The sequence below is a fragment of the Musca autumnalis genome, unplaced genomic scaffold, assembly GCF_047663935.1.
Source record: "Musca autumnalis isolate F117 unplaced genomic scaffold, ASM4766393v1 scaffold_4, whole genome shotgun sequence".
Lineage (NCBI taxonomy): Eukaryota > Metazoa > Arthropoda > Insecta > Diptera > Muscidae > Musca > Musca autumnalis.
In genome coordinates, this window is record NW_027411977.1 from 251,105,233 (window position 1) to 251,120,584 (window position 15,352).

General features: G+C 33.2%; 1 protein-coding gene across 2 annotated transcripts; it reads left to right on the forward strand.

The window, feature by feature from the left end:
• The first annotated feature begins 9,791 nt into the window (after positions 1 to 9,791).
• LOC141402337 (mucolipin-3-like) lies at positions 9,792 to 15,165 on the forward strand. 2 transcript variants are annotated; one of them, XM_073983315.1, is made up of 4 exons: positions 12,902 to 13,017; positions 13,104 to 13,191; positions 13,257 to 14,107; positions 14,192 to 15,165. In XM_073983315.1, exons 3-4 carry the CDS (start codon positions 13,281 to 13,283, stop codon positions 14,931 to 14,933), a joined length of 1,569 nt encoding a protein of 522 aa, XP_073839416.1. In that variant the 5' UTR covers positions 12,902 to 13,017; positions 13,104 to 13,191; positions 13,257 to 13,280; the 3' UTR covers positions 14,934 to 15,165. The 2 variants fall into 2 exon arrangements, with proteins under 2 accessions (XP_073839415.1, XP_073839416.1); XM_073983314.1 differs by lacking the exons at positions 12,902 to 13,017; positions 13,104 to 13,191 and adding an exon at positions 9,792 to 10,329.
• The last annotated feature ends 187 nt before the right edge of the window (positions 15,166 to 15,352 follow it).

Consider the following 15,352-nt stretch of genomic DNA (forward strand, 5'->3'; position numbering starts at 1 on the left):
GTATTTGTGAACATTGAAAAATGGGATTACCAAAGCAGGACTATAGGAAAAGTTTGGAGTTTCAATTAACTGACATAATTTCGCATATACATTTATCTAATGAAGTTCGATATACAGTGACACAGAAAAGTATACATACACCCTACAAAAATGCAGTTTTGGCTAAATCGTTGGGTTTTATACAGCAACAACTGCATTGTGTGGCTCCTTGGTGACAAAATAACCATAATTACACAAATTTATTTTAATCTAATACGTATAGTTAATACAATGAAAGAAATTAAATTTTGACAACACAGAAAAGTATACATACACCCCAAGGAAATACGAGTATTATCGTAAAATTTATGGAATTAGTAGCAAAATTTATACATTTTTTTAGTTTTGGCGAATGTCTATGGGTGTCTGAGATATATTTTAGAGAAAAGAAAATAATTTTTGGGGGTCAAATGCCGTTCTTTAGGGTCAAATTTCTTATATACCTCGTGAAAGCAGACCCTTGCTTAATTTTTTGCGTTTTTAGCTATTGTACTTTATAAAAAAGCACAAAATTCGTATCAGATGGCAAATTTTGGGACCCTAGAAAGCTTTGAAGTTGTTTTTGTGCATAATATACCTTCCTTAACGTCGATAAATGCACGTTTTCCCTCAGATTTCTCAGGAAGTGAATAGATTCCGCGGAAATCTTGGTGCAAATTACATATAGATGGCCTTGAATTGCCTTGTAATATTGTCGGATACAATTCTTGGGCATCAATTGACTCAGAAATGTACAATTATACGAAACGTTTCGGGCCTATTGTAACGGTAATGATCATAATACGAAAACGACGTTGTTCACAGTACAAATTTCATGCTTTTTTGGTAGTGCTTATATTTTGTTGCTTTAAAAGCTTTGGGAACAGGTTTGTAACAAAATATGTCACATTTCTGATTCAATTAATGTCCAAGGATTGTATCATACCATAGTACAAGGCAATTCAATGCATTTTGTATGTAATTTGCGCCAGGAATTCCGCGGAAAATATTAACTTCCTGAGAAATTTGAGGAAAAACGTGCATTAATCGACGTCCAGGAAGGAATATTTTGCTCAATAAGAACTCCAAAGCTTTCTTGGGACTCAAGATTTGCAATATGAAACTAATTTTGTGCTTTTTATAAAGTACAATACCTAAAAACGCAGAGAGTTAAGCAAGGGTCAGCTTTAATGTGCTATACAAGAAGTCCGACCTTAAATAACGGCATAAAACCGCCAAAAATGATTTGTTTTCTCTAAAATATATCTGAGACACCCAGATACATTCGCCAAAACTAAAAAATTTATAAATTTTGCTACTAATTCCATAAATTTTACGATAATGCTCGTATTTCCTTGGGGTGTATGTATACTTTTCTGTGTTGTGAAAATTGAATTTCTTTAATTGTATTAAATATACGTATTAGATTAAAATAAGTTTGTGTAATTATGGTTATTTTGTCACCAAGGGGCCACACAGTGCAGTTGTTGCTGTAAAAAACCCAACGATTTAGCCTAAACTGCATTTTTGTAGGGTGTATGTATACTTTTCTGTGTCACTGTATATACAGGTTACCAAGCTTTGCCTTCGTCTGCCACAAAAACAACATCCTAATACACCTGAAGATCGGATTTACCACCCGTGAAACGTAGTGTAATGGTTGGATGCGTGGGACTTCGGTAGACTCCTAATTTTTCAATGTATCTCTAAAGGCCTAACAGCTCAACTCGAAAGAGAATTAATTAAAAATCAATTTTCGTCTTTAATTTCACAGTTTTAATTTAGTTTTGTCAGCGATCGACTTTTTTTCTTTTTTTGTCCATTTTCTTTTTCATTGTGAAATAATCGTCAAACAAAAGTCGAAAAATCAGTTCTGCCATTTTTACCTGCAGAAAATTGCTTCCAGTTTTGCCACTTTTCGGGGTTAAGGAACGCTTTGCAGGTTAAAAATGGTAACAAATGGTAACCTCAGGTAAGTAAAGGAACACAGCTATAATTTCAAGAAACTAGTGTACACGGTTTCATGTGTTCTGCAATTTTGTTTTTTTTTACAATATTCATATGAAACAAACAGACCGTTTTGTTTTACATTTTCTTTTACTTTCATGTCAAAATTTCAGTGAAATTACTCTTAGTGTGGACCGGGACTTATGGCAACAAATTATGTAAAAACTATACGGTTTTTTGTGCAAATCTCTTGCTTTTGGTGCCCAAAACAATATTCCGTCAGAATATGCAAAGTTTATTTGCGATTTATAAAAATACGGTCAAAAATAAGAATTAACTGCTAGTTGGACAATACTACTAGGTGACAATATATGTACAGTCAACCAAAAAAGTCTACATACACCCTATAAATCTCGAGTTTTAAGGGTAAGGAAACATTTTTATGAAAATCCAAGTACATAGATCTATTTCATATCCCTAATGAACAATATTACATACAACAAAAATATATTCCATAATACAAATAACGGTAAATTCTATAAACATTAAAAAATTAATAGAGAAAAAGTGTACATACACCCAATGAAATATTAAGATTACCGTAAAATTTATGGAATAAGCAATACAAATTTTACATTTTATTGCTTTATCGAATGTCTCTGGTTGTCTATGATATATTTTTGACAAAATAGGAACATATTTGTGCTTTAATTGACGTTATTTAAGGTCAGACTTCGCGTATAGCTCGTTAAGGCGGACCCTTGCAGATTTCTTTGAGTTTTTCAGTCTGATAGTTTATGAAACCCCAGGAAATACAGTGGGACTAATTATTTTGAGATCCTAGAGCACTTTGAAGTTGTTCTTTTGGATAATTTATGCTCCTGAGCTTCGCTAAATATGCGAATCCCTGAGTTTTTTTTATAAATTTTATAGTTTTCACAGCATTCCAAGGGTCAAATTACAAGCAAGAACCTTGGAATTACTTTGTAATACATTTTTGGACCTTAACTCAATCAGAAATGTACAACATTATTCTCCAAACCCGCTCCTAAAGTTTCCAAAGCATCAAAATAAAAGCACCACCAAAGAATGCATGCAATTTGTATGAAATTTACACTGTTAACTAGTATGCCCTCGTATTATGACCGTTAGGGTCACTTGAAGCGCAACAAATGTTGGATACTTTTACATTGCTGATTCAAGGCATGCTCGAGGATTGTACCAGACCTTATTACAAGGTAATTCGAAGGCTTCTGCATGTAATTTGCTCCTTGGAATGTTGTGAAATCTTTAAAATTTATAAAAAACTCAGGAATTCACATATTTATCGAAGCTCAGGAGCATATATTATCCATAAGAACAACTTCAAAGCGCTTTAGGGTCTCAAAATAATTAGTCCCACTGTATTTCCTAGGGTTTCATAAACTACCAGTCTGAAAAACTCAAAGAAATCTGCAAGGGTCCGCCTTAACGAGCTATACGCGAAGTCTGGCATTAAATAACGGCAATTAATCCACAAATATGTTCCTATTTTGTCTAAAATATATCATAGACAACCCGAAACATTCGATAAAACAATAAAATGTAAAATTTGTATTGCTTATTCCATAAATTTTACGGTAATCTTAATATTTCATTGGGTGTATGTACACTTTTTCCCTATTAATTTTTTTGTTTTTATAGAATTTACCGTTATTCGTATTATGGAATATATTTTTGTTGTATGTAATATTGTTTATTAGGGATATGAGATAAAACTATGTACTTGGATTTTCATAAAAATGATCCCTTACCCATAAAACCCGAGATTTATAGGGTGTATGTAGACTTTTTTGGTTGACTGTATATGCAAAAATTACCAAATGTACGGTTTTTTGGAGAATTTCCAAAGTTATGTTCCTTAGTCCCGGTCCACACTAGAGTGCTTTCAATGAAATAATTGCATGAAATTAGACGTTCATAGATCAAGTTCCCCTCTACAGCAATTTCATAAAATTAACTTTGTATGGAACTCGAACTAAGGACACCTAATTTCATGAAAATTTTGCAAAGAAATTGTGGACCGGGACTTAATAAGTTGTCTGTCCACTTTGGGCATTCATTGGAGCAGTAAAGGCCTTGGTACATAAGCCGCTCGGCTTTCTTGTTTAATTCATATCTGGTAAAAGACCAAGTTCGACCTAATTGAAATGTGGTTCTGACATTTCTTTATTCCTTTACCAAAAATGAATTAAGTAAGAAAGCCGAGCGGCTTATGTGTCGAGGCCTTAAAGGTGTGAACAGAATGAAATACGTAGTACTTTGCCTTTAGTCTTTTACATGAATCTGAGCGTGATAAAGCGGCGTCTTTCATTGTGTTTCTACCTTTAGTTAAACCAAAATTTAATGTCATGTTCACACGAGCGTTTCAATTACGTTGTTCGCCTGTCGAACGACGTACACGAATTAACCCGTTTCCACGACACCATTCGTAATTAACAGAAACATAAACAAAATTTCCCTCATTTTTGTTGCCTTGTTTTTACGAAAAATTGAACCGAAAACACATAAAATATACATTAAATGAATAGAAAAAGCAATAGACTTTCCTTCAAATGTATCTTTTATATTTAACTACACACATTTCATTCATTTTTTCCATAAATTCTGAACAATTGTGTATTTTCAATATATTTTTATATTTTTCTATTTTCAAAATTAAAGAGAGAGAGAGACATGTCAAAACAATGTTTGTGTATGCAGACTTTTAGTTATTTGTTTTCTTTTTATTTCTGATTTTTTACGCAATTTTGAACTAATGGACAAGAAATGTGTGTGGAATGAAGAAGGGAACACAACCATCTTCCTTCTGCATCTACATAAAATGTTTAGTTCATTAATTTTCATTCATCTTTTTCCTTTTTTCTAAAATTTTTTGTGTGTTTCAACAAATTTTTCAATTTTGAATTTTGACATGTCATAATTATTTTTTTCGATAAATTCTCTCATTTGTTAGGGATGGGACATACTTATTCGTCGTTCATCGAACAACGTAGAAATATCGTCGTTCGTTCATAGAATTTTGTGTGGGGAAATAAGTAATTTATTTCTAGTTATGGGTCGAACAACGAATACAGAACGAACGACGTACCGTGGAAACGGTTTATAAAACACCGCTTATAGAGGTACAACATTTGTTAATATGGTGTGGTATTTTGATAAGTTTGAAAAAAATAAAGCCCTAATAAACACGTGTTTTTTGATTTCAAAAACAAGAGATTGAGACAGCTTCTTGTTTTCAATGAATTACCAGCGAACCCAAACATTTTTGCAAGAATTCTACTTTCTGCGAGAAATTATGCATTTAGTGGAATGATATGGAAACATTCAAATTGAAAATCTAACGAGTTTTCATTCATGTTTTTCAAAATATTCAATCAAATGTGAAAAATTATTAGTTTTTTAAATGGTTTTATTTAGCTCACCCCGTTTGTTTTTAAATGGTTTTATTTAGCTCACCCCGTTTGTTTTATTATTTATTCTTGGGTCAAATTTATTTTTTATTTATTATTTATTCTTGGGTCAAATTTAGTAATTCAAATTTCACCCTCTTCCTGTCAACCGATTAATCTGAAATTTTGTATACACTTTGGATTTTGGTGACAATACAATTATATTTATTCATTATCATTATAAATTCAAGATGGCGGCAGCTACAAAATGGCGGATAACGTAGGTTTTGTCAATCCCATCAATATGGGTATCAAATGAAAGGGCTCAACAAGCAGAATACAATATACTATAAAAAATTGAAATCCAAGATGGCGGCCGCTACAAAATGGCGGATAACGTAGGTTTTATCAATCCCATCAATATGGGTATCAAATGAAAGGGCTCAACAAGCAGAATACAATATACTATAAAAAATTGAAATCCAAGATGGCGGCCGCTACAAAATGGCGGATAACGTAGGTTTTATCAATCCCATCAATATGGGTGTCAAATGAAAGTGCTCAACCAGTAGAATACAATGTACTATATAAAGTTAAAATCTAAGATGGTGGCCTCTACAAAATGGCGGATAACTTAGGTTTTTTCAATCCCATCAACATGGGTATCAAATGAAAGGTCTCAACAAGTAGAATACAATTTACTATGCAAAATTGATTTCTAAGATGGCCGCCGCTACCAAATGGCTGATAACAATTTTTTATCAATCCCACCAATATGGGTATCAAATAAAAGGGCTTAACAAGAAGAATACAGTGCACTATACAGTACATCTTATACACCCGAAAGCCATACAGTTTCCAGCTAAGTACAATTACGGGACGGCTGAAAGAAGAATGTTGCCTTTAATACTATCATGGGCTTCTACTATACATAAAATGCAGGGCAGCACTGTGGATCACGCAGTCGTATACTTAGGTGCGAAACTGTTTGAAGAAGGTCAAGCCTACGTGGCTCTTAGTAGAGTAAGATCTTTGCAGGGACTACGTATAGAGGAGTTGGACTGCAATAAACTAACGGGCAAGAAACCTTGCAATAATGAAGCACTAAACGAATTAAACAGAATGCGAAATAAAAACTAAAAACTAGAAAATAAAAATAGGTAAAAAAACTTTTTAAGTTAAACGGTTTTATGTTAAACATACATTGCAATGTTTAAGATAAATGTACTAAAAACCAAAAAATAATAAAATAGATACAGTCGTGGGAATTATAAACATATGCATAGACTAGACTAAAATAAAACCGTGGGGCACGTCAATTGTCTACAAATTATCGACTTAATGTGCGATAGAAGAATCGTTTAATTCGTCGTTAGGCAGTTGGCCCGCAGACGGTGAGAAAATTACTTACTATTTCTTGCTCATGGAAATTCCAATAGTTATACACTCCATGTAAATAAATGAGATGTTTCAACTAGTTTATCGTTGGACATTCACACTGCCGCCTGGAGGAAGCGTTTCACTGCTCGTAGTTTGTCTTTAATCGACAAAGTACTACTCGCTCACCACTATGAAACCCTAAAACTCGCTTATAATCGAGAATAGAATTGTTTCCACATTCTAGCCCTACTTATCACACGTCCATCGTTGTCGGTTGAACAACTGCCTAATTATAGTGTAACATTACAAAACAAACGTTTTAATCAACGATTGTAGACAATTGACGTGCCCCACGGTTTTATTTTAGTCTAGTCTATGCATATGTTTATAATTCCCACGACTGTATCTATTTTATTATTTTTTGTTTTTTAGTACATTTATCTTAAACATTGCAATGTATGTTTAACATTAAACCGTTTAACTTAAAAAGTTTTTTTACCTATTTTTATTTTAAATTCCAATAATTTATAGACTTTTCCTTATTTTGTTTACATGTACGTTGACACTAACCTTTACAAACAAAAACAAATTTCTATGTGATTGTTGTTGAGTTGTATTTGAGTAGTATGTATTTACCTTACCAGGGGCTGGATTCTTGTTCTATGAAAATTTGGAATTAAAAATATTTCCTTTATAATTTTTTTCATTTGACAGTTTTCTCCTTTATAAACGTTTTCATTTCACATTTTCATAGAAACAGAATTGAGCCCCTGGTTTGTTCTACCATGGTGGTAAACCTACGAATAAGCATAGGTTTGATACTGGGTTGGCAGCCGCTGGCGTCATAAAGTGCTATCTGCTATAAGTAGCATACCCATCATTAACAAAAGCTTTGTTCGTTTACTTTTTTAATGGTAAGAGTGATAAAAGAGAAAACTGTCAAAATTGCTCCAAATTGCTCTCTCATGAACATTTTTACCAGAAAAGTAAAGGAACGGAAAAATGGTAGATCTGGCAGCAATGTCAAAAAGAAACATGAAAAATCAATTTTCGTCATTTATTTCACAGTTTTTAATTTAGTTTTGTCAGCGTTCGACGTTTTCTTCTGGTTTTCGTCCATTTTCTTCTTCATTGTGAAATAATCGTCAAACAAAAGTCGAAAAATCAGTTCTGCCATTTTTTACCTGCAGAAATTTGTCTGGTAACCTGTGGTAGAAGAGAAAGCCATTTTCGCTCTCTCTCCTCTCTCACTCTCTTAAAAATTGCTTCCAGTTTTGCCACTTTTCGGGTTTAAGGAACGTTTTGCAGGTTAAAAATGCAAAAACAACATTGTTGTTATTGAAAATTAATTGTGGAAGAAAATATTGAAGAATATTTTTTTCAGGAAAACATAAATACCATGGTATAAGTAAAGAGGTAGATTTAAATGAAAAAATCTATAGAACCCTTGTTTTTTCTTGAATTCCTAAAACTTCAAAATAAAAGCAACAATTGGGTTTGTTTACAATGCATTTTTGAGCATTTTATAAAAAACGCGAAAAATGAATGAAGAGTTAAGTTTTCTCCACAAAATCGAGTTGTGAATATGATAAACTGATTTTTTCAATGCAAATCTCACGAATTTCTTCCATACAAATGGTCTAAAAACAATTTTAAAAATCCTTGAATTCGATTGTTTTTAAAAGTGTTTGGCATATTATCCAAACACCACACACACATACACAGTTTGTTTATATTGTTTTGAAGTTTTAGGCATACTCGAATGAAAAAAATATAAATTGACATAAAGCTTTGGCTAATAGCTCATTTAGACTAGCCATAAATCCTCGACTGGATTTAATAAATCCGGTACAAATCTCATTGCATTTAGATATACATTTTGGAGGATTTAAATGGCAGTCAGCTGATTTTTGTTCATCGCACAATTACCAAATTGTAAATTAAATTCGTCTCAAAAAACATACGTCAAATTACAAATTTATTGTTTAAAACTGAAAATGTTACCACATTATGCTAACAATGCTAACTAAAGAGCAAATAAAGAATTATTTTATCGCAGTTTGTCGTTTAGACATCGTAAATATTACTCTTGGTTTATTAAAATAAACTTTGTACATCAAAACAAATTTAATTTTTCCGTCTTATTTGCAAATTTTTACATTTTAAATTATTTTTAGTGTAGCAATCTACCTTGTTTCTTGTGCCAGCTTGCAACTTTTTGTATTTTCTAGCAACATGTTGCAAAAAACAGAGTTGTATACGAGGATTTATGCCAGATTTAAAACAAATCCACCCAATACGAGGATTTATTTTTGTATGGGAAATCTGGTAGATTTGTGCTAAATCCGGCTGATGATGTCATATCTAAATGGGCTATAACATTTCTTATTAAACTATGATAAATACATTTTGAAAATCCTCTAAAATAGAACAAATTTGAATCAAAATGTAAATATAACGCATTCAGAACTCTCGTTGGTAATTTTTATTACACGATTAGGATGAAAAGCAGTATTTTATGGTAACAAATTTCGAAGTTTCAAAATTCATTAGTAGACCCTATTACATTTTGAAAGCTAATTTTACAAAAAAAGGAAAAATTGTTACTACCATAGTATTAGCTTTTTTATTGTAATCTCCAATACATGTATAATTGGCTAGGAAGCTTTCTATGTATAGATTTTAAATAAAAAAAAAATAAATAAATAAAATAAAATATAGCTGTTTGTCACTTCTACCTTGTATAAATATGCCTTGCTTGCACGCATGATGAAATAATAAGGTGGCGTAAAATGACCAGATGATTGGTTTCAATCTGTCAAATTTTTTGTTATTGTGAATAAATTGTATGAAAACGTAAACAAACGTTTTGACATATTGAAGAATTTTTGGCAAAAACAGAGTTGTATTTGTGCTACTTACGTGACCTGTTAAATAGATCTTGGCTTGCACGTAAAGGAACAGAGCTATGTTTATTATGGTAGTAATCTGGCAACATCATGAAATAAAGGGCATATAGTTTTTTAGTGATCTGGGAACATTGACTTGGAAAACAAAGGAGTCTCAGTATTGTTTAGTGTCGTTTTTTATTTTCACGCAATTTTTCTGCAGCGACTGATTATTAATGCACCAGTATTTCAGAGTCGCTGCCGCCCACATTTCACGGAAAACACGGTGAAAGTTACATGTAACAGCTATGTCCAATAACACTTCAGAGGAAGAAACCAAACAAAAGCAATTAAACGAAGAAACTGGAAACGGAGAAAATTCACGATGCGAAAGTGATGAGGAATACGCTAGTCCTCATAGTAACACAGTGGTATCCCGATTATCCTACAAGGAAGCAATGAACACACCACTGTCGTCAGCTGCTGGCGACACCAATGCAAACGGCTTTATGGAAATGCCAGCTTCTTCAACGTGCATTGAAGGCGTCTCTCCTATGGCCATTTACAATGAGGAACGCATGAGGCGGAAATTACAATTTTTCTTTATGAACCCTATTGAAAAGTGGCAAGCCCGAAGAAAGTTTCCATATAAATTTGTAGTACAGGTGAGTTTTTACAAATATAGACAAGCATAGCATTCACATTCCTACTTGTTCCCACTTTACATACAGTTAGGCAAGAAATGTATTGCAAAAACCAAAATTGTAGAAAATTTCATATTAATTGTTCGTTTATGGCAACAAATTATGTAAAAACTATACGGTTTTTTGTGCAAATCTCTTGCTATAGGTCCTTACAACAATATTCCATCAAAATATACAAAGGTTATTTGCGATTTATAACAAATACGGTCAAAAATAAGAATTAACTACTACTTGGGGGGGACAATAAAAGTATTGCAACGGGAAAATCAGTACAATAAAACTATAAAATTTTTGCAAATTTTTGCGGTCATTATGCATTTTTATGATTTTTGCGGCTAATAATAGACTAACAGTATTGAATGTAATAAAGTTCAGTGATAAAAAATGCGGTCATGGAGGGTCTTCACACAGGTAAAAAACGCATGGGACCATATTAACAATAAGCAATGACGAATTGGCTACAGGCAAATGTGCCAAGAATGGATATTTGACTCAATATGTATTGTAGGATAATGGAACAATGGAAAACAGTCCGATTTTGGCTTTGAGAACATCGAGATACCTCTGGAAAGTATATGGAAAGAATTGACACCTGTGTAGTATTTTGAAACGACCTACGACAGAGCACTATTTCGTCTCTCAATGGTATTAATATGATTTAATTTTTACTAAGTGGATAGATATTATCCTCTGCTATCATAATAAATCCAAAAAATTGCGCCAAATCCAATAAAACTCATCAAATATGGAAATTAAACCGCTACTGGAGAAACTGGAATATCGAATATTTGGGTACTATATTCTTTACCATGGAAAATAGTATGCGAAATTGGGTTCACGGATATAATAACGATTGGGAAGACATCCCCACTGACATCATTAAGAAATATTTAATAGTCATTAGTCTGAAAGTCAGAAAAATTGATCCCGAAAGCTCAAACAAATTCAACTACCACCATTCCAAAGACCAGATCATGACATGTTAATCTTATTTGTGTAAATTACCGATGTAATACAACAACACAAAACTCTTAAATACATCGGGCCAACATCCTGATATCAACCCTTATAAAATGTTTGGGTCCAATTTAACAAAAAACTCCAAAAACATCCTCCAACGAAGGATCAAGATTTACTAAAAATTGGGGAACCAGTATCCTTAGAGTGGAACATACCGAGCCTTAATTTTTGGTTTAACTAAGCTCATTAATGCTCCAATGAATGTCCAAAGTGGATAGACAACTCATTAAGGAACACACCTTTGGTAATTCTCGAAGAAACCATCGATTTGGTAATTTTTGCAATACTTTTATTGTCACCCCCAAATAGTAGTTAATTCTTATTTTTGACCGTATTTGTTATAAACGGCAAATTACCTTTGCATATTTTGTCGGAATATTGTTGTAAGGACCTATAGCAAGAGATTTGCACAAAAAACCGTATAGTGTTTACATAATTTGTTGTCATAAACGAACAATTAATATGAAATTTTCTACAATTTTTATTTTTGCAATACATTTCTTGCCTAACTGTACATATTTTGTTAAATGCACAGAAAATCCAAACAAAAAAACGGGTAAACACACTTGTTTGGGGTGGGTGGCATTACCCAACCCAAGATAATAATTCATGCTGCTGCTGCTTATCGCTTGGTTAAGCAAACAAGCTATCAAGAGTCTGGTTGCATACTTGCTAACTTCTTTACATGAGCGATAATTCCCAAATATTTTACACAAAATTTACTACGTATGACAGTTGGATCCGCTCTTGCCAATACATCTTCATCAATACAATTAGCATTGCTTGAAAATGGAGAAGGATGTTAACTTAAATCATTGATTTATTTTAATATTACAGTCGAACCTCGATTTTCCGACACAGATAATAAATGTTAGTTTTTTCTCATTACCTTTATTATTCGTTATAAACTCCATTATCCGACAGTAAAAGCATACCTTCCAATTATTTGATTAATTCAAATAATTTGTATTTATGGTACGACGAAAACCATTCACTTCAGATGAATCTGATGACGATGATATAATTCTTCCAAAAATAACTTTAAAATAAGCAATACATGCTTCCACAATATTGTTGGTATTTCAGAACAATTTAAGTTATAAGTTTACCGAATACAAGACAAGCTTTTAACTGAAAGAACGAATATGCATAGGAAGAGACAAAGAACATCGAAAGAATATTTTTAAATGGTACCAATGTACGTAAATAAAATATATTGCTTTATATTCCCGAAATACTTTTATGCAGATGTAAATTCTTTGATTCATAATTTTATTTCATTCTTCCCTTTAGCAACAACACTAACAATTAAATATTAATGTACAATGTACAATTTTTTTACTTAATAAAAACACGTTCAAAAATTGCATAAAAAATGAATCCATCATCCGGGAAGATCGATTATACGTAATGCATCCGGTGCCGAGCATTACCCTGACCATAATCGAGGTCCGACTGTATTGAAAATGAAATAGTTTCTAACTAGCATGCTTCGATGTCATTTGAACCGATTGTGTAGATAATACCTGTATTGTTTTAGGTAATTAGTCACTCGTGACTAATTCAACGCTTTTACTACGTGCAAGTATAAAGCTTGTTATCATCAAGAAAATCAAGGCAAATTATTGAGTAAATATTTTGATAGGAAATTATGTTTACTCGGCATTTTAGTAACTCGAACTACTTAACTTTTAATATTTCACTGTTAAACAAAGGGGGTTGCTCCGTTTTGAGATGAAGTAAAATGTGCCCCAATTTGTATTTGGATTTTCAAATAGAATTTTAATACATATATGTAATCAAGTAATAAGTAGTAAGCAGTATTGTAAGACGTAATAGTTTTTAATTTATGAAAATTCTAATTGCAGATCGTTAAAATCGTTTTGGTAACTATGCAATTATGTCTGTTTGCACATTCGCGCTACAATCACATAAACTACACATGGGACAATCGTATTGCTTTCTCCCATCTGTTCTTGAAAGGTTGGGATTCTTCACGGGAAGTCGAGTCGTACCCACCATCTGTTGGACCATTTGCTCTTTACGAGAAGGGAGAGTTCTTTGATACGATCGACTATGCCATCAATGGTTATGCCAACATGAATCGATCCATTGGACCCTATGACTATCCGACGAAGGATAACAGTATGGCTCCAATGAAATTGTGCCTTTACAACTATCGTGAGGGTACTATTTTTGGTTTCAACGAATCCTATATATTTAATCCTGAAATCGAACTGTTGTGTGAATCCATTCCTCCAAATGCCACTACAATTGGAATAGAAAAGTATCTGGAACAACGGGGAGTTGATGTCAGTTTCTCCAGTCTAGTCAAAGCAACTTTGGTATTTGCCATAAAGACAGTTAATTTTAAGGCATATGGCGGCCCTCTGTCTGCTCCAGATTGTTTTAAATTTGATATCACAATGTTCTTCGATAACAGAGATCACGATGGTCAAATGCTCCTGTCACTGGACGCAGATGCAACGCGTCTTCACTGCAAAGGAGACGTGGACTTCATTTCTGACGCAGAATATGACGCCTTACTCAGAAGTATTCTGAATATATTTGTGCTGTTGGTATGCATGCTGTCGTTTGCACTTTGTGCTCGAGCATTGTACAGGGCCTATTTACTGCGTTGCCAAACAGTAAACTTTTTCCGAGCTCATTTTAACAAGGAACTAAGCTTTGATGGACGACTAGAATTTGTCAACTTTTGGTAAGTCTTGTTGTTTTGATTATTTTATCATATTCTATTTTCCGTTCGATAAACTTGGTTATCCACATAAATTTTTATTTTTAGGTACATCATGATTATATTCAACGATGTTTTGCTGATTTTGGGCTCGGCTTTGAAGGAGCAAATTGAGAGAAAGTTTCTGGTGGCCGATCAGTGGGATACCTGTTCGTTATTTTTAGGCATCGGTAATTTACTGGTGTGGTTTGGTGTCCTGCGCTATTTAGGATTTTTTAAGACCTACAATGTAGTTATACTGACTCTAAAGAAAGCAGCTCCTAAAATATTCCGCTTTTTAGTTGCCGCATTACTGATCTATGCAGGCTTTGCATTTTGTGGTTGGTTAATACTAGGGCCATATCACATGAAATTTCGATCGTTAGCGACAACCTCTGAATGCCTCTTCTCACTAATCAACGGTGATGATATGTTTGCAACATTTGCCACTCTCTCATCTAAAGCCACTTGGTTATGGTGGTTCTGTCAGATATATCTCTACTCGTTCATATCGCTGTATATCTATGTTGTGTTGTCCCTCTTCATATCGGTTATTATGGATGCTTATGACACTATCAAGCGCTATTACCGAGATGGCTTTCCTCTGTCCGATCTGAAGGAGTTCGTCGGCACACGCACCGAGGAAGATCTTACATCTGGTGTCTTCATGAATAATATGGACGATTTCGAACAAAGTAGTTTCATCGATGTAATGCGAAAAGTTTTCTGCTTTGGCTGCTGCAGAAATACGAATGTCTCTTCCGCTTCTGGCCCTACTGGTTACACAAGTCTAACAAGTATTATTAAATGAAAAGAGTGTAGCGTAACCGCTTTGTTGAACTGGATTCAACCCTACCCACATTTATATATTATTTTATATAGTTCAATGTTTTAGTAGATGTGTAAGATATGTATTGTATGTACATTGTATGATATTGTATGGTAGGCATTTAACAAGTATTTTTTCCAACTGTTGTAAATGGCTCTCAACCAAAGTGTAATAAAAAACGATTGTATGTTTTTTCTTTGAACAAATGGAAAAACGTATGGTGCAATAATCTAGAAGGAAGTATAGGTTCGAAAAAAATTAGGAAAAATGTGGCCCTGGTTTATTTCTTCTTTCAGAATTCCAATTAATAAATATGAACAGGGTTTACTGTTTGTCCGATTTTTTGATCATTTTTGAAATTAACTAAAAACGCGAAAATGCATTAAATGACATTTTTTTCT

What these genes read in the sequence shown, in the direction of transcription:
- LOC141402337 (XM_073983314.1), top strand. Translation starts at nt 9,973, where the DNA reads ATGTCCAATAACACTTCAGAGGAAGAAACCAAACAAAAGCAATTAAAC. An exon ending in CATATAAATTTGTAGTACAG is followed by an intron (nt 10,330 to 13,256) that starts GTGAGTTTTTAC and finishes TTCTAATTGCAG; the next exon opens with ATCGTTAAAATCGTTTTGGT. An exon ending in CTAGAATTTGTCAACTTTTG is followed by an intron (nt 14,108 to 14,191) that starts GTAAGTCTTGTT and finishes TTTTATTTTTAG; the next exon opens with GTACATCATGATTATATTCA.